At 38.6% G+C, this 19,378-nt stretch overlaps 3 protein-coding genes across 9 annotated transcripts; 2 read left to right on the top strand and 1 right to left on the bottom strand.

Moving 5' to 3' along the window:
- The first annotated feature begins 720 nt into the window (after nucleotides 1–720).
- On the top strand, nucleotides 721–2,968 carry LOC134645890 (uncharacterized). Of its 2 annotated transcripts, none has more exons than XM_063499510.1 (3): nucleotides 721–1,413; nucleotides 1,586–1,641; nucleotides 2,003–2,968. In XM_063499510.1, the coding sequence occupies exons 1-3, from the start codon at nucleotides 904–906 to the stop codon at nucleotides 2,103–2,105; spliced, it is 669 nt and encodes a 222-aa protein (XP_063355580.1). In that variant the 5' UTR covers nucleotides 721–903; the 3' UTR covers nucleotides 2,106–2,968. The 2 variants fall into 2 exon arrangements, with proteins under 2 accessions (XP_063355580.1, XP_063355579.1); XM_063499509.1 differs by having other exon boundaries at nucleotides 1,574–1,641.
- Nucleotides 2,969–3,083: 115 nt separating this feature from the next.
- Nucleotides 3,084–12,128, bottom strand: LOC134645888 (kelch domain-containing protein 1). Of its 6 annotated transcripts, none has more exons than XM_063499505.1 (14): nucleotides 12,016–12,128; nucleotides 11,587–11,741; nucleotides 11,047–11,117; nucleotides 10,693–10,810; nucleotides 10,172–10,284; nucleotides 9,428–9,515; nucleotides 9,173–9,256; nucleotides 7,361–7,441; nucleotides 7,212–7,270; nucleotides 6,972–7,081; nucleotides 6,794–6,866; nucleotides 6,608–6,692; nucleotides 3,989–4,041; nucleotides 3,084–3,361 (listed from the first exon to the last, which is right to left on the bottom strand). In XM_063499505.1, exons 2-14 carry the CDS (start codon nucleotides 11,692–11,694, stop codon nucleotides 3,217–3,219), a joined length of 1,188 nt encoding a protein of 395 aa, XP_063355575.1. In that variant the 5' UTR covers nucleotides 11,695–11,741; nucleotides 12,016–12,128; the 3' UTR covers nucleotides 3,084–3,216. The 6 variants fall into 6 exon arrangements, with proteins under 6 accessions (XP_063355575.1, XP_063355573.1, XP_063355574.1 ...); XM_063499503.1 differs by having other exon boundaries at nucleotides 11,587–11,703; XM_063499504.1 differs by having other exon boundaries at nucleotides 11,587–11,703; nucleotides 12,020–12,128.
- Nucleotides 12,129–13,518: 1,390 nt separating this feature from the next.
- On the top strand, nucleotides 13,519–19,358 carry pole2 (polymerase (DNA directed), epsilon 2). Its single transcript, XM_063499006.2, has 19 exons — nucleotides 13,519–13,618; nucleotides 13,931–14,031; nucleotides 14,122–14,197; nucleotides 14,467–14,544; nucleotides 14,699–14,792; nucleotides 14,887–14,961; nucleotides 15,082–15,165; nucleotides 15,313–15,369; nucleotides 15,455–15,503; nucleotides 15,599–15,671; nucleotides 16,256–16,428; nucleotides 16,510–16,599; nucleotides 17,971–18,025; nucleotides 18,129–18,188; nucleotides 18,279–18,356; nucleotides 18,506–18,614; nucleotides 18,786–18,962; nucleotides 19,057–19,124; nucleotides 19,237–19,358. Exons 1-19 carry the CDS (start codon nucleotides 13,548–13,550, stop codon nucleotides 19,253–19,255), a joined length of 1,587 nt encoding a protein of 528 aa, XP_063355076.1. The 5' UTR covers nucleotides 13,519–13,547; the 3' UTR covers nucleotides 19,256–19,358.
- Nucleotides 19,359–19,378: the final 20 nt, after the last annotated feature.

Here is a 19,378-nt window from a genome sequence, read left to right as displayed (position 1 = left end):
TCAGCCTCCAGAGAGAACAGGTTGCACAGCTGTCTGGCACACACTTGCATGTGCACACACACACAAGTAAGAAAAGAGAGAGAGAAAATGAGGCACTTAATGAAAGATGGCAAACAAGTTACTTTGGTGCACTCTGAGTTTTTGTCAGACGGCTTTGGCACTGAGGTGCTCCTGTCATGTCTTTTGTATGCGCAAGTGGACCAAACAAAAGCTTATTGAGGAATCTCTGGGAAGCCCAAGCTGTTGGAAAGGAATGCCCTCTCTCATGGTCCAGCACTTTAATCTTAATCATTCACTGGAGGAAGGGGGGCTCCTGCATCAGGGTGACAGGAATTCACTCACTGTTGGCCCCAATAAAATCTATTAGGTGAAGAAGGGAAATAGGTTGGTCATGTTTCTGATACAGACAAATTCGACTAATTGTTCCTGTTAGCCTTTCAAAATGACTCCCTATCATTAAAGGGAACACGTGAATATTTACGTATATTTCCCTTTTTTGGGATTGGTTGCTTAAATCCATGAGAATACACAGGCAGATGTTATTTTTTTAGCAGTAGACACAATGGAGGATGTGTGTTTCCCCCTATAAGAAGGCGGAGTTTTCTCCCTGGGGTCCTGAGCCAAACTTGGTTATGTAAGGGATACACAGTTTCTCATCTTGATTTGGAGTTACTCGAAAGTTTACTGCCGTTTATTTTAACAACCTGTCTGTAGAAACATTTTAAAGAAAAGCTTAGTTTTTTGCCAAAGAACTGCCTGCCTATCGTAAAACTAATTGAAGACTGACCTTAACCACTGCCAAGGACCACGCTTTTGTTGGTTAATATTCAACTGCAAAAGCGCTTGGCGTGCCTCAGGAGCAATTTGGAAATGAGACTCCACTAGCAGCCCAGACACACGGACATGGGTTCGGGTACAAGCCGAGGAAAAAGAGTCGCACCTGCTTGTGTCAGCGAGGTAAACGTGACCAAAACGGGGGCCGATGTCGCTTCACCTCAAAAGGACAGCCGTCCGTTCAAGCCTCTTAAAATTCACTCAGTTTTGCGCAATGTGCGTAACCGTGCGCAACCTGACTGCCACAGCGAAGGGCAGGAGTCGGACTTTTCTGGGAACGAGGAGGATATTGATGGAGAACTGGACACAGTTATGGCAGATTACACAGAAAGAGAGAGCGCTTCGGTAAAGAAGACCCCTCCGAAGAAGACGTTCATCAGATCCAAAACATACGGACTGTGTCATTTCAGCCAGGAGGACGCTGAAGACGACTTCAGCTCTGCTTCGAGGCTCCGAGCGTCAGGAAGAGACCAAGAGCCACGTGTCACACACAGTGTGTCAAGAGATGTAAACAAGAAGGGCAACTCTGCCTTCGCGCACGTTAAAAAGCACACATCTGGGTGCCCCACCGAGCACAATGTAAGGACTTTTAAGTTTCTACTTTTAAGTACTTTTGCCAGGCTGTAATCCAGTTTATTAGAGCAAGTGAACAAAAGTATGCTTTTAAAGTAACAATAACCGCGAGTTATTATTGAATGAAACACAAAATATCCATCCTTCCCTCTCTGATTTATGTCAGTCCTCCTCACAGGGGTGTTTGACAACAGAGGCTTTGTCGGAAGACGTTCCCACATCAGAACAACAACCGTAAGTAGGCAACTTAAATAAATTATTAATTCCTGAGCTCAGTGGAGGAAAAATGCGCAGAGCCAGATCAAATTCACCTTAAAGGGATCGAAATACCAAATCCATTATTCTCAGAGCGTATCAGATACGCCAGATGTTTGCAAGCCGGGGAGAAACAGACAAGTGTCTATTGTTGAAGAATGCCAAAAAGAAAAACATTCATATTTCCAATTTTATTCCAACTTTCTCACAGCGCCATTTTTGTTTTGTTTTGTTTGGGCCTCTACACGCTGAGCGTTGGGTTAAACTGTTTAAATATGTGTCACATACATTTTCTGTTTGTAATCTTCACCTTCCTGATGTGGGTCTCTACATTTCCCAGGACGTTTGATAGCTGCCATGGCTCTTCTCTCACCACGCCAGTCATCCTGTACGATGGATCAGAAGAGGAGCTGATGGATACCATTGAAAGAGAGTTTAGTTGACCCTCCGAGCTAAGAAAGCTCTTCTTTTAGCAAGCTCCCATGACAGGAAACCGTTTGTATTCAAAGAAAGGGAACCAGGGTTTATTCTGACAAATTTCCTGCTAGCAGGAAAGGCTGCACAATCTGTATTTATGCAGGGTTGCCAGGAAAGAAAATAATGAACACAGTCTGTGTTGAACTTAAAACAGCATCACTCCCAGTCTGTGCATTTAGCCAAGTCTTATTTAACAAGATGCAGCAGTAATTGCAGAGTTAAAACACCAGCTTGAATATGTGCCAGGAAGCTCTCCTCACACTCACAAGGGTTGGGTTTCTGAAGCAGGTAGGGTGTTACTGTCCAGCTCGACTCCTACTGAGCACTCATTTGTTACCTATTACTAACATGGTTTAACATGTCTGTTTAATGAGACAACACAGACCCTTTCTGCCAGTTCTGTAAATGTCAGCAGGAGAGGTACATGCTTGTGATCTTTTAACAGTAAAGATGAACATGTTTCCACCAGCAGTTTTGTGTGAGCATAAAGTGTTCAGGGCTTTAGTTTCTCATGTAGCAAACCCTGCCAAGGTATGAGCAGAGAATGTTTACCTAACATTTCCTTCCTGACCACAGCTCCTGCACTTTCTCCACCCTGCGAGAATGTGGCAACAGAGAGACTTTTAGTTGGGCAAAGTCTCTGTTTCTGCTGACACAATTCAGCCATTGAAACACTTCAAAATAAAAGCCTGCTGCCACTTAGTGGCAGAATGCAGTTGTGTGCATGAATACAAACGTTAAATTTTATCAAACTTTTTAGAGAAAATTTCCAATATGAAAATTTGGAAGCAGAGTTTTACATTTTTTGTGTGTTTGAAATAAAAAACCAAAAAATATCAAGCTGTTGGTCATGTGACTACTCTGGGAGAAAACGTGTCTGTAGCTGCTCTGTTCTGCTGACTGAGACTTATCTGTGTAGTGTAATAATCTGCATCAGGCATACAAAGTGTCAATCTGTCATTTATTCAGCGCAGTCATCGCAGGGACTGTAGGCAGACTGTACAAAATAAAATATGAATTTGTAAAACAATAAAGGAGAAATATAGCACTTTAAACAGCATGGCATTCAAGGTCTTTTTAGCTAGTCATTTGCTTCTTCGAAGGCCTGTAGAAAGAGATCCTTCTCTGTAAGAGCTTCAGTAGCTTGCGAGGCAGGAGAGGAAGTTGATTTCGGAGCACCTCGTTGTTTCTCACATTCTTTGCAATGTAATCCTCACAAATCCTATTTTGGGAGACAAATGCATATTTAAAGTAACATGCCCTACAAAGCAGCAGATACTTTGGACAGCAGATATTTTTACTTGTCTCTAAGAGAGCTGCTGCAGGACAAACTTGTTTGTAGCAATAAAGTGAGAATAACGGTAGGTCAGGCAAGGCTGATGGCGCCTGTGAAAACGCCACCTCCATCCCACTTTACTTCCTATTCATTTTGCATCGGACTTAATAAGTGCTGCAATGCTCTGTGCCGTACAAGGGATCTCGCTTTTACTTTTCTTGCCTTAGCTTTTTCATGCAAGTTCCCAAAATTGGGCCATGCTCCCCCTTCTTCTTCAGTTGCTCCCTTTAGGGGTCACCATAGCAGATCATCTCACCCTATGCTTAGCATCCACTTCCGTCACACCAACCCTCTGCATGTCCCCCTTCACTACATCCATCAAACATATGGGTCAAACTCAAATTACTGCAGATGGAAACAAACATCTTTTGACCTCGGTGGTCCTTCCTGAAGTCATTTATTTCACTTTTCTTCAAGTCAAAATATCTGCAGTGCAAAATTGTTAGTATTTACTTTTTTTGTAAATAAAATGACATCTTGGTGGTAAAGGTATCACATAGAAAGTTTTTTTACCTAAACAGGGGATATGGTTGCGTCTGAAAAACAAGTGCATCATTGCAGTGACCCTGAAAAGAAATACACACGGTTTACATAGGTTCACATCCGTAGACATATTTGTAGTCTTCATTTATTCGCAAAACTATGTTCATTAGATCAGTTCCTTTAGCAAACATTCTCCATAGGTTTTTTTAATGCTTCATTGTCAGGTGTAGACTGCTCTGTAGAGAGAGAGAGACCTGATGCCTTTATTACAAAGCAAGATTAAGGGCTTAGACAGTTAACTTCATGGTTAACTCTGAGTTTTCAGTGTTAGAAAGGCAGTTCACTTCATGTTAGGCTACACTGCCATGGTAACTTGTACTTCAGACCTAAGGGGAGTACTACAAATCAGGATTAATGGGTTAATTTGCTAAGTCTCGAAATGGGCTGACTTTTTTAGTAATCTATGTTGAAAACACCCAGACAGGAACATGTTCGGTTTGAAATCATCACAAAGTTCCAATTTTTCCCTATTCTATTAATTCAGTTTGCTTCAGTTTTATTTATATAAAGTACTTAGTGTACTAGAAACAATCCCACAACACTCTATGAGCAAGTACATGGCGACAGTCGGAAGAAAAACTCCCTTTTAAGAAGAAGAAATCTCCGACAGAAACCAGGCGTAGGGAGGGGTGACCCTTCCACCATGACCAGTAGGGGGAGAGGGGAAATTTAGAAGGGAGCCAATATAGGGCAGCTCATAAGGGAGAAATATGGTCTCTCTTTCAAGTCCCTGTCAGTACACTCTCTGCACCACTTTGGATCAACTGGCTTTTCAGGGAGCTTTTAGGGCAACCTGATAATAATGAATTAAAATACATGAGCCTAAAAGTAATAAAGCATTAAGTGAAATGTAAATTCTGGTGATTCAGAAATTTTACAAATATTTTATACTCGATTTTAATCAGTTGCTAACGCTCGTTTACACATCTGGAATTGCAGCTACTAGAACACAGATCAGAAACTGTTCAGGCTTTTTATAACCAGGAACACTTATTCAATCAGTAAAACCTGCTTCACTTTGATCTGCAGACAAACTAACGTGATTTTCATTTGTCCTTTATTTGGCTATGGGACAGTAACCCTTAATGTTTAAATATGTCCAGTTTAAAGATTCCAAGCTCCAATGTGTAACTATCACCAAGAAACTCCAAAAGTTGAATCTGTTCATCTGGACGTAGCGTTTTGTGGGAGAAACGTTTCGTCACTCATCCAAGTGACTTCTTCAGTCTCAGCTGACTGCAGGTTTCCCCAAACCTTATAAACAGTACATTTGCATAATGACTGAAACCAGCCCACTGAAGGAACAATGGGCTGTGAGGTCAGTTCCTTAATCATAATTATGCAAATTCCCATGACCATTGATCAACAATCACTGACCAAAACCCACTGATCAAAGAACACTGATCAATGGCCATGAGGTTTGGGGAAACCTGCAGTCAGCTGAGACTGAAGAAGTCACTTGGATGAGTGACGAAACGTTTCTCCCACAAAACGCTACGTCCAGATGAACAGATTCAACTTTTGGAGATTTACATTCTTGGATGATTGAGAATGCATCAAGATATCACCAAGAAAGCACTTCGAAATGTTTAATTCAGCATTAATTTCTTGTCTTATTTGCAGTGTTGTATTTTATTGTGCTGTTATGTATTTTTTAATTTCTTTATAGTCTTTTATTACCATTATATCATCATCATTTGTCTCTGATTGGAGTAGGTACACTCACAGGGATTATTTTGTGCAGAAGAAAGGTCATGTGATGCATGAGACACCCCATTTTATGTGAAAGCACACGGTGCCTGAGGCAGAAACTGCTTCTCAACAGAGAAGGTGGATAACCACCTTGGTGATACCCATTACCTCTGATATAGCTGTGTTGAACTTGCTTCCTCATATAGCACTCTGACCTGCTCTGCAGGTTATGTTTCAGTTAAGAGATAAACAGTACAAAAATACCACCTGATCACAAATCAATTCTCTGGAAAACAGTGTCACCATTCCTGGAAGAGCCCATGTAAAGGCAGATCTATAGTTTAAAAAGACTGTTTAAAGTCTATGTTTTTTTGTTATAAGCATTAATTAAAAACATAGATCGTCAAGAACAAGCTCTAATGTGCATCGACTGCAGCCATTCAAACCCACTGACACAGTGCTGCTTCGGCTGCAGTTGTGGCACCTTTAGCCAATATTATATGTTCAGATTTTTCATATTTTCCTAATATGAAGAAAAAGTTTGCCCTTTCTTTCTGAAATATGCAACTGCGCTACCAGCAGACTTGTCCATGTCTATGATTGTTGTCTTTCATGTCATAGCTTGGAAGCGCTGGGTTGACTTAGTTAATTACCACCTTTGTTTGTGTCAGTGGAAGTGAAGCCAGATAAGCAAACGATAACTGTGCACGTTGAACTTGCTTCGAAGTACAAGCCCTGCAGTATAGAGTAAACCCTGTTTAAATTTTACATACCATACATGTAAACAAAAACATAGTTTTCATGTTGCACCTGTGTCATGATTTCCAAAGACGTGGAAAATTAAACTAACTTCACCTTTGTTTTTAGCTTCTACATGTGTCTCCCTCTGATACTTACAGTGTCGACAAGCAAGATGTAGTCACAACTTCCACCAAACACAATCACATCAGCATCTTTGCCTGGATTAGCTGTGTGCCACAACCTTAAACAGGAGAAGGTACCACTTAAAATCTGATCACAGTTTACAACAACACTTTATAACGTTTGTTCAGAGTAATAAATATTACATTCATAAGTTGTTACCTTGGCTTATTCTTAAAGGGATGCTCTAACTCTTTCCACTTCTTTGTTTCGACATCAAGCAACCACCCATCACCTAATCGTGCAAGGTTTGTTTTACTAAGAAGAAAACAACTAGAGGACATAAAAGGACCAAAGCAGCGAAGGAAATAAACTTGAACAAGAGGATACATTTTCTTACTCATTGGTTTGCAGTCAACACTGAGACCTCCAAACAGGAACAAGGTGTTGTCTGATACTGCTGTGAGTGTGTGCCATGATCTCCCCACCGGAGTTGGGGACAACGGGATTCTGGAAAACCCAATTGGCATGACAGACACAGTTAACTTGAAAACTCAAAATACTGTTCCTCATTGTGAGCTCAGGTTCTGCATATATCACGTGAAAAGGTACAGTTTAGCAGTAACACATGGCTACTTACATTTCTGACCATGTCCATGATTCAAGGTTTAAGCAATGGATGTCATTTGTCCTGGTTTCCTGCATTTAAAAAACAGCACAAGTAACTTTCTCTGATCAACACAACATGCATCCATAAACACTACATTGAAAACCAACTGGGACTCTTACCATAACTCTACCTCCACAAATGTATCCTCTGCAACCGAGCGCAGCACTGCCATGGGCTGCCCTTGGAGCAGGAGCTCGGCCCTGCAAGCAAAAACAGTGTATAGTACTGTGCAAAAGTCTCAAGCTACCCCAACATTTCTTTATTTTTTTGCTTCCAGGGACCCAGATGTTCTTGGAATTTTTTAAAGTTCTTGATGAGAAGCTCTCCAGACTTTCTGGAAGTCAAAGTTTTTCTTTGGATATTTGTTGCATTTTAACTAATTTCTCAGTCCATGTACCTGACTGTTTCCAGTGGAATGTTACATTTTCTGTACAACATTGAGTGTCTAAGAGCATTTCAACCAATGGTGTTTTCAAAATAGATAGCATTATGAACACAGAAATGTACCACCAGATTTTGTTTCATTTACTTATTTTTTAGCCATTCAGAGATAGACTTTCTAATGTGATCATTGTCCCTGCTGTATAACCCAAATATGCTTGAGCTTCAGTGCACAAAACTGATGAGCCGACATTTTCTACTCAATCTGCTCTCCATTAATTTCGGTAAGTCATCCCAGTCCCCAGACCATCACACTACCACCACCATTTTTGACTGTTGGTATGTTCTTTATTGAAATGCTGTGTTAGTTTTATGCCAGATGTAAAGGAATTCAAACCTTCCAAAAAGTTAAACTTTTGTCTCATCAGTCTACAGAATATTTTATCAAACATCTTTGAGCTCATCAAGTTTCTCCTTGGAGGTCTCCCATGAATGCTGTTTTTGCCCAGTTTCTTTCTTATTGTTGAATCATGAACTCCTAACTGAGGCTAGTGAGGCTGGCCTCTCTCTAGATCTCTAGATGTTTTTGTGGCTTCTGTTCTAACCTCCTGGATGAGTCATCAATGAGCTCCTAGAGTAACTTTGGTCAGCCGCCCACTTCTGGGAAGGTTCACCACTGTTCCAAGTTTTCTCCGTTTGTGTATAATGGCTCTCATCGTGGGTCACTGGATTCCCAAAGCCTTATAAATGGCTTTTCAACCCTTTCTAGACTGACATATGTCAATAATTTGATTTTTCAGTTGTTTCTGTAGCTTTTTGAGATCTTTTAGCCTACTTCACTTTGTTAGACAGACTCTATTTCAGTGATTTCTTGAGCCACCAGGTCTAAAGGTAATCAGTCTTGGGGTTGGATAGTGAAATTGAACTCAGATTGTGGTTTATCACAGTTAATTCCTTCTTAAAAAGGGGGAAATTCTGTTTTTCAGGTAGGTTTGGATAGCTTTTTTCCCTTAATAAATGAAATCATAATTTAAAAACTGCCATTTGCATTTATATTGGTTATCTTTGTCTGAAATTCCAATTTGTTTGATGATCTGTAATGACGATCATGTAATATGAAAGTAAACCAAATATGCAAAAAAAAAAAAATCAGCAAAAGGGCAAACCCTTTTTCACACTGTACATGGTAGCATTTCTTACAGATTGCACTGGATAAGAACAACACGCATAGGTGATGATGAAATATTGCATCAGCTGTTTCTGTTCAGCTGTGTAAGCATGCCCTGCAGGAGCTGCAGTCAAAGATGTTCCACATTTCTTATACACTGTCTTATCAAAGTGTTGTATAAAGATTGCATGTGCTCGATTTTGGAACATTTTGAGAGCAACAGTCAAACAAGCCTAGCCTTAGGTCTTAATAATAATCTTTTATTTATATTTCCACTTGTGAAGTTACTAATTAAAGTTTTATAGCATCAGGGGAAAAATCCCACACATGAAATTCCTGACTTCAGTCAATACCAGCATGAATTAATCTCAGACTGACTCACGTGGGTTCGCGGTTCACTCCAGCTGGACTGCATGGGGTCAAATATGTGAACTTCATTGTTCCATCCCCAAAAGACATCTCCCACCTGGCAATAACAAAAGAGCTAAGCAGGTGCAAAGAAGCTAACTTTTCTAACAAAAACTACTGAAAACTTGAAATAAGGTTAACCAGATGCTGAAATTTGTCAATATTTTTCCTTTAAAAAAATCTCACAGAGACAGCTCAAAGACTTGTAGAGAGTAACAAAAAAAACTACCCATGAAGTTTCATCCACAATAAAGCTTCCACTCCTCCGGTCGAGATCACTCAGTAGTTTGTGACCATAACCACCAAAGTAGGTGAGCCTGGAAAAATATCACACAAAAAGATCATTTCCAATTAACATAAAATTATACATCCAATCAAGAAAAGACGTAACGCTGAATAGTTTTCAAAACTCAACACAGGTTGTGTTTTTGTTCGGATGATGACTTTAAGATAGAGAATGGTAAAAAGATGTTGAAAGCCTGACAAAACCTGGATTTAACGTCAAATCCAAAAAAAGTAAAACCAAGATTACAAGATTAACTTATAAGCTTATAAGCTTATCGGGGGATAAAAAGAGAGTAACCGCAAAACATTGGATATAAAGTTAAAGACAAAAAAGGTTGATTGTGTGGACATCCAAATCTGCTCGGAAATTGGTGCAGGAAACAAAGACACATGGATAGCCTCTTCACTTCATGTATCAAAGTAAGATCAAACACCCGGCATTCAATTACAAAAATGAAAAAGACATGGAAACCTAATTTACCTATTTATTTGTCCATTTTCTTTCACTTTTCCAAACCAACGTCATGAGGGGAAAATTCAGTATCTAGTCCTCCAAATTTCTTTAGTACCAGTTTTGACAAGTAATCTTAAAAATAGATTTTAGTTTACAACTACTGATTGCCTGTAGTGATTTATGTGGTGACAAAATGCTGAAAATTAAACTTGATTAAAATTTCACTATGCTCACCGTCCGTTATAAACCCAGCAGGACAATTTGTCTCGGGGAGAGGGAGCTGAGCCAAACTCATGCATTATCCTCTTCCATGTATATTTCCCATCTTCCAGGTTGACGCAGTACATCTGTAGGATGAGAAACACTGATCAAATCTTCATTCCTTTATCTCTTTGCTGCATTTATTTATCAACATTTAACATTTTCTTTCAGCGTCTTTCAGGTCTTTCCACCTTAAGTTCAGGCCCATAGATACTTCTGTTTCGCACAACATTAAAAGGTTTATGTGGAGTTTTTGACCACTACAGGCACTACAGAGTAATCTTTAAATGATCAAGACTTCCAGCTACTGATCATGGACACAACAAACATAAAATGTACATTATTTTTAAAACACTATCTCTGCAAATGTTACATAAGGAAAGAAAGCATCGAGAGTGCTTGATAAACCTTAAGCATTCACACAATGTAAACATAACTATGTTTACAAAAAAACACGTGTCATTAACAGTCACTTCCTCAGATATCAGTCAAACCTGATTGGTCTGTCCATTGTCATCACAACCTCCAAATATGTACATGTGTCCATTCATGTAGCAGCTGCAGGTCCCAGACATGGGGGGAGGGACGTCCCCATCCATGTGAAACACCTTCCTTCAGAAAAATGGAAAAAGAAAAGAAAAATGCAGAAAAACTGCTTATATTCACTCACAACTCAGAAGTCAAACAGCCCCAGGAGAGTGCTTGTAAGTCCAAACATAGCTGAAATGTCATATGACTCCAACACAATTTCCACGAGTTGAAAAACAGAGTAAAAGTCAGGACTTAACAGGCATTGGTATTTTTGTTTTGCAAACAGAAGCAAGCAGGAAATTGTTCAGTCTTCTTACCAAATACCTGCGTCTAGTTCATACACCCAGATTTCATCATTAGGTAAGAAGACTTCTTCATCAGCAACAGACTGGAAAGAACAAAATAATTAAATAAATTAAGCACTTTAGCATAACGTCTCATTTAATTTTTATATTTTCTTCTGTCTCCAGAGAAGTGTCAGGTGTTTGAGTCAGAAATGAAAAACAAAACGAAATTAAATGAAACTAAAAAAAATATTTTATATTAATAGATGTTTCATCACTACTGATTTATTAACATATAAGAAGCATTATAATACAGGTGCAGGCGGTGGAGTTAGGTCATGTGGTTTGGGAAATGAAAGCAAAAAAAAAAAAAAGCAAGAACCTGTTACATAAAATAATGCACAGCAGTCCTCATTTATTTATGAATGTATTTTTATTTTTAATTTTATTAGGTATAAATTGGCATATATAGTTAATGCCACCATTTAAATATCACATGTTTAATACAGTACTGGAGAAATTTCCCTTCTCTTCCTTGTCATTTGTGTCTTTCATGTTTCAGTGTTTTCTCACCATATAGCCTCCCCACACATACAGGAGGTTGTCATGCAACAGAGCAGTATGTCCGCTTCGCTCCCGGGCGACGAGCTCCGAGCAGTGCCTCTCAAAGGCGGAATCCATAACTGGCTGCTATTTAAACACAGAGACGTAAAGGCATGCACTTGAACCTAAAAAGCACACAAAAATGGAAAAAATTCGTCTAAATATCTCACCTATGCTCAACTATATGTATTTACGAGAACAAAGGCAACAGCTAACTGTGAGCAGAAACTCGAACCATCCTACTGTCTTTGGTTTATGCTAAAGATTATTTGGTTATGCGAAAAGAAAAAAAATGGTAGTCTACTAATTCAAACGGCAAAAGCTCGAAACAGGTTAATACATAACCACAGTACAAAAACACTGAAAACTAACGTTTAAATAACCATACTTAGTACATACTCACGGGACGCAGCACGCTGTTAGCTGTCGTATATTATTTCTTCATGTTTTTAACCCTACATATTTTGGACAAAAAAGCCTCGGTGCCAAATACTGTAAACACAGCTACAAAATAAAATACTACTTCCGGTGAACCTCTTCCAGCATAAAATTTCTATTTGTGTTTTTTTATCTCAAAATTTCAACGTTATAACACAATAATTAAGACTATCTCAAATGTTTTATGTACCACATTACCTAACTCGGAATTTTGAAGTTATTGAGTCAAAATTTCGAGATATTAAGCCAAGAATTTTACTCTCGGACAGCATTTTGTCTTCTTATTTATTTATTTATTTATTTTTGTATAGATCTTTGTTTGGTTTTGTTTGTTTCAGAAAGCTTCCATAGGGTAAAGTTTGCTGTTGTATAATTATATTTAAATAATGAGCTCCCTTTTACATAATCTTACACTGGATCTCCAAATGGGAGACTGGAATTGGTGAAAATCACTTGAGAAAAAAAAATATAGATATATTATATATAGAAGTTATAATTGTTAAAGGGAAATTAGTGCATAATTACAGGGACCCTGAAAAAAAGCAAGCGAAAACATGTGTGGAGGTTTTTCATCTTTTCAGGACTCTTGGACAAAGCCATAAATCTCCCACTATTCACAGGAAAGTGCAAAGTATGCCAGCTTTGATTTAAACACACATCTGTCAGTCAGGAACATCCCAAAAAAAGAAGATCCAGAAAGGCACAGTTGTTCAGCTTGTACAACATGGACGGTTTCTCTGTCCATCCATTCATAAGCACTAATAACCAGTACTTGTGACTAATTACACTATATATTCAGTAATATATTCAAAAGGATTTTTTTATAAACTTGAATTAAGGCCAAACAAACAAATATTTTCCAAAATCAATTTCGAAATCAAAAAATACCATGAGACACATCTACAGTTTTGGAGCAGAATTGTTTGTGTCATCGATACAATTAATTTGTGGCAATAAACAATTACTAACGTATGGTTCACTAGGGTAGCTCACTGACAAATAATAAAATTACTATGTTTTAATAGACTTATTATCACAGTCTATAAATGGCAGTAAAATATAAGGTGACACGTGATAGAGTAATTGTATTCTGTTTTGTCAAATCACTATTAACATGCTAAGAAATATACAATATAAACAATATAACACCTTTTGCGCTTCGTTTTGATAACTTCTGTTATTATTGCTATTATTTTTGTTCTTCTTAAATAATTTATCCTTAAAAAGCTAGGTGATGTTTTATGTACATTAATGCATCTTTAGCATGTATTAAAAAACACAATCATGGAAATTAGTATACACTTAAAAGAGAAACTCACAGTCAAAATACGGTATTAAAAACATAATTTTGTGAAAATGATTCGGCAGATTTGTTTTCAAGTTCGCTTTTTTAATGAAATAGAGGCGGCCCCTAAGACGGAAGTGACGACACTTGCGGAAGTTTGCGGAAGTTGACATTTAGCGCCAAAGCTTGAGTCGGAGCTGAAATAATCATGGATGTTGCACGCAGAATAAAGACGAAAGTGTCTTCTGGCTTCAAGATGAGAGGACTTATGCTGCGCCCGTATGTATTCTTGTGTAGATAAAAATGTTTTTTTCTGCTTTGAAAACTTTCGAAAACACAACGACGTCTTTTGTTTCATCTTGAAGTGACGAACAGACAGCTCGCTGTGCAAGCCTTCTGTATTTTGCACTATTAAATACAGAAAAAATATTTTTAAAAACAAACAAAGAAAGCTTTTTACACTTTTGTTAGACTTCATTTTTTTATTGGATGTGCACATATAATTAGATTTAGTTGGACCGTGTTTATTCATGTAGTTGTTATCTTTGCTTATTTATTTGTTGATTGGCTTCTTCTTGTTCTGCGCTCCAGTGAGGCCAGCAGGTACCTTGTAGAGGTGCTGGAGTCCGTCAGTCATTCTGAACTTGATGATGTTATTGAAAGGGTCTTGGATGCAGTGGAAAAACAGCCATGTGAGTGCAGTACAGCTTGTTGTGTGCTCCTATGTTTGTGCTCCCATGTGAGTTTTTTCAGACTGTGACTGTACTGTTTTTTTCGCGCAGTGTCCTCCAGCATGATCGAGCTGTCCGTGGTGGAAAGTGCCGTGCAGGATTGCACTCAAACTTGTGATGAAACAATGTAAGTTTTTAAAAAAAAAATACCATTGTTCTAATATTTTTGGAAGGACTCGGGGTGTCCTTTGTACATCGACTGAAATGAAATATCCACTGGACTTATTACTCATGTAGAAGCTGACACAGTATGCGTAATGAATTGAACATAAAGCATTTTAATATAATGAATGCCGGTTAAAGTCTAAATGCTGGGACAGAAGTCATTCAGTTTCAGGTTCTTTGTAGAGTAAGGTTGGGATTAACTTGTTTACTTATATGAGCCGTCCCTTCCAGAGATAATGTTTTCAACATCATTGGAGCCTTTGGTGTGCCCAGATACATTTACAGTGTGGAGAGGAAGAAGTTTGTACCGTGAGTAAAACAACTGTTTGTTTGGTTGGTTTTTTTCTCTTTTGTTTTAAAGTTAATGTAAATTATTGTTTAAATAAAAATGTTTCTGCTGTTTTGCAGACCGCAGTGTGTTTGGCAAAGATTGTAAAGCTTTTATTTTGACTTCCTCTTTCAGCATCAGTATGACCAGTCATCCAGCCCCCAGTCTGTGTAGCCTGGCCAGAGACAAAGCTGAACTCTTCAGGGAGCGTTATACAATCCTTCAACAAGTCAGTAAAATCTGTCACATGATTCCAGGCTGACCTGCTGTCTTTACAGCCATTTTTAATATGTATAGTGTGCATGTCGTATTCATTTCTGCAGCGAACACATCGCCATGAACTCTTCACCCCACCAGCGATAGGAGCTGCTGTTGAAGAGGGTCAAAACAAATTTCAGGTATGACATCTAAGCTACTGTAATGGAGACTGTGTTCAACATGTGTATTACCTCACGTCAGCTGTTTTAAAAAAATAAAAAATGTAACTAACCATTTTTAGCATTATTTGTGTTTCCTAGCTGAAGACGGTTGAAGCATTGCTTGGTAGCACAGCTAAACTGGGAGAGGTGATTGTACTTGGTATGATCACACAACTGAAAGAGGTTAGTGATCCAGATAAATGTAAGAGATTAGGTTTTGTTTTCCATTTCACTGAATGTGATGAAAATTGTGAGTTTCCGTTCAGTTTGAGGATTTTGTTGTTGTTGTTTAATCTGGTTCATTTAACATTTGAAAACCATTCTTTTCAGGGTAAATTTTACTTGGAGGACCCAAGTGGAACAGTACAGCTGGACTTGTCCAAAGCAATATCCTTTGATGTTAATAAAAGTCCTTCATATTATGCAAAATCACATGGAATATAAAAGATACATTCCTTAGCTCCACCCTCACCAGTTTCATAATGGCCTCTACACAGAATCCTGCTTTGTACTGGCAGAAGGTAAGATAATTACTCTAGTAAAAATGGTAAAATGTGGATTTCATACACCCATCCAAGCCTATTTGTGAATTTGCAACTCACAGTTTGTCTTCTAGGTTGGTACGAGGACTCTGTGCTCCATGTCAATGGTTTCGGGTTCCCACCAACAGAGCCTTCATCAGCCACAAGGTCAGAGGAAGAGTCAGTTGTACTGCAAAATATACATTTTGACATTACATTCTAGTATAAAGTATGAGTTTCTGTGTGTGTGAGATCATGTTCAGACTAAAAGTTAAGGAGCTTCCAGTGAAGTGAAGTCATTTCAACTTGTCTTCCTTGTTAATGAGTGAAAATGACACTGAATTAATATGAAGGCAAATACTCTTTAAGTCAGAGATCATCGTCATTATAAGCTACACAGACATGCCAGGATCACACTTCTCAACAGCAGACTATAAAGACTGAATACAGTCACAGTATGTTACAGGAGTGCTTAGTTCCCCAGCCTTATTGTAGTCAAAATGCAGGACTTAAAAATGTTTTTTTTAGGAAACTCTTAAAGTGTATAATTTCAATTCAGTTACCATTAGAGGACTGTTAAGAAACAGCATCTTATGAGAACACGATGAGCAATTGTGGATTTGGGCTGTCCTGCTAGGGTCCACAGTATTATTTCATGTTTTACTTGAATTCCTTGGTAACTATGGCTCTATTATATGAGGTCCCCAGAAAATGATTCTGATTCCTTGGTGTAATTGTTATATTATTTCCAGAGCATACTATGGAAACATTAACTTTTTTGGAGGTCCATCTGCCACTTCAGTGAAAACGTCCGCGAAGTTGAAGCAGCTGGAAGAGGAGAACGAAGACGCCATGTTTGTTATCGTCTCCGATGTCTGGCTGGACAGTGTGGAAGTGATGGAAAAGCTCAACATCATGTTCTCAGGTCTGATAGTGAACTTTACAAGTCAACAGTACACTTTTGCGTGACACCAGTAACATTTTTGATGTCATTTCTAAATTGCAGGATATGCCGCCATGCCCCCCACCTGCTTCATTTTCTGTGGAAACTTCTCTTCTGCCCCGTATGGGAAGACACAGCTCAAATCACTCAAAGGTAAAGTCTCATAACACACTGAATATCTTGAAATCTCTGCTTGTGAGTTTTGATAGATGTTCTAAAATTTTATTGACATAGTTTTTTGTGTAAACACTGTACGGATCAATTGACTGACCATGATATGGAGCTCACGCTGAACGTAAGCACAGAGATTTCCTATCACGTATGTCCTGTGACAATTCCAGGAATGTTTATTTAAACAAGACAGCTGTGAAACGACGTGTCCTCTGCTGTCCGCTTTTATTTTGGTGTCTGAATCCTGGTGTGTGTCCTCAAAAAATTCCTCCGTGGAATGAAAACATTAGTGCCCCTGACATTTATACTGCATACTCTGACCATCTCATACTTCAGTGCACGTTATTTATGGAGCAAATATGGCTGCTGTGCAAGTCCTTAACTGTTATAGGAAACAGAGAGTGAATGAAGAGCCACAAGCCAGTGTTATTTGTTTAAAAAGATAAGAAGAATAACAAGCTGCTGGAAACACTCCTCAGAGATTCTGGTCCATATTGACATGATAATATCACACACTTGCTGTAGATTTGTTGGCTGGACATCCATAATGTGGATCTCCCATTCAACCACATCCCAAAGGTGCTCTATTGAATTGAGACCTGGTGATTGTGGAGGTCATGTGAGTACAGTAAACTCACTTTCATAGTCATATCTTGTTGGAAGCAGTCATCAGAATATGGATACCCTGTGGTCATAAAGGGATGGACATGATCAGCAATGATATTCAGGTAGGCTGTGGCATTTAAAGTTGATGCCACAGCAGAAATCGAGACTCAACAGACCAGGAAACATTTTTTTAAATCTTCTGTTATACAATTTTAATGAGCCGGTTCCATTGTAGCCTCAGTTCACTGTGACTAGGTGACAGGAGTAGCAATCAGAGAGATCTTCTGCTACTGTAGCCCATCTGCTTTAAGGTTTGACATGTTGTGCATTCAGAGATGCTCTTAAGGATACCGGGTTGTAACAAGTGGTTATTTGAGTTACTGTTGCCTGCCCATCAGGAAACAAGCCAGTTTTGTCCAGAGTTGGTTGTGTGGGAAAATCCCAGTGGATCAGCAGTTTCTGACCAGCTTTTTTGGCACCAACAATCACATCTGCTTAAATCACCTTTCTTCCCTATTCTGTTGTGTGGTTTAAGTCTGTTGTCTTAACTGCTTCCACATGCATAAACGCATTCAGTTGCTACCATGTGATTGGCTGAATAGATGTTTAGTTTGAATAGCTATACCTAACAAATCGGTCAATGCTAAAATCTGTAGAACATCTGAACAACTTAATAAAGGGACAAAGACAAAGGTTTTCAGAGGTTTTACTCATTTTTTTATTATTAATTTTGTTTATTGTTTTTAGAGTCACTGAAAGCCCTTGCTGATGCTATATGCTCATACCCCAGCATTCATAGCAGGTAAGATCTAATAGATTTTTCACTCTGTTCCGCTATTGTTTTGTTTTCTACTTACTCATGTTTCAGTGTGTTCAGCTTAAATGTGTTCATCTTAAACCCGCAGTAGTCGCTTTGTGTTTGTTCCCGGTCCTGAAGACCCTGGTCCAGGCACCATCCTGCCACGGTAAACCTTAATAGACACTTAGATTTACACTTTATTCTGTGAGATTTTGATTCAAGTGGTTTGAAAAAATGTGGGTAAACTATGTTTCAGACCTCCCCTGGCAGACCACATCACAGAGGAGTTCAGACAGAGAGTGCCATTTTCTGTGTTCACAACTAATCCATGCAGGTGAAACAAACATGTGGCTCTTATTTGATGCACAAGTATCTGCTAGTGTGTTTAATTAGGCTTGCATTACAGGTTTTACATGTGATTTTGAATAGTTTTAGTTAAAACCATGCAGACACATAATGTAATGATGCATATTTCTCTGACAGGATTCAGTACTGCAGCCAGGAGATTATCATTATCAGAGAGGACCTGGTCAACAAAATGTGTAGGAATTGTGTCCGATTGCCCAATAACAATCTTGACATTCCAAACCATGTGAGTTTCAACTTTTCTTAACAAACCTGTTCATACAGGAAGAATCATCACTTCAGCATTCATCATGTTGTCAGAGGTTTATAAGCCTTTGTTAATCATTTTTTTGCTAATATTCTTAAAGCAAAAAGTAGCTTTTAGTAGTGATAGTAGTATTTTTCTTTCTCTTCTCAGTTTGTTAGGACAATCCTATCTCAGGGTCACTTGACTCCACTGCCTCTGTATGTCAGTCCTGTATTCTGGGCCTATGACTTTTCCCTGCGAGTCTACCCGGTACCTGACGTCATTGTCTTCGCAGACAAATACGACCCCTTCAGCATCACTAACACAGACTGCCTCTGTGTCAACCCGGTATGAATGAATGACAGATTCTTTGTCAGAAAATCGTAGAGGATGCTTTCTTCTAATATAAGCAATATATTTTTTAACCTGTTTACTTTGTCAGGGTTCCTTCCCAAAAAGTGGATTCAGTTTCAAGGTGTACTATCCATCCAACAGGACAGTTGAGGACAGGTGGGGTGTAGTCTTTTTTCCTCTCTCTTTGTTTTTGGTGTATTTAACAGTGACAATGGTGGTTTTAATGGTGATTGTGCTCAAACTAAACAGTTTTCTTATTTCTCCACAGCAAACTTCAAGGGCTGTGAAGAAAATCCCGGATTTACAATTTGACTGTACATTACTTTTGTATGATATTAGATGTTGAAAATTGACTGGTAATCAAACCATTTTATGTATCTGAGTCTTTGTTCTATGAGGAATAATAAAGT

The sequence above is a fragment of the Pelmatolapia mariae genome, linkage group LG16_19 (genome assembly GCF_036321145.2).
Source record: "Pelmatolapia mariae isolate MD_Pm_ZW linkage group LG16_19, Pm_UMD_F_2, whole genome shotgun sequence".
Classification (NCBI taxonomy): domain Eukaryota; kingdom Metazoa; phylum Chordata; class Actinopteri; order Cichliformes; family Cichlidae; genus Pelmatolapia; species Pelmatolapia mariae.
This window is presented reverse-complemented; position numbering and strand designations above follow the sequence as displayed.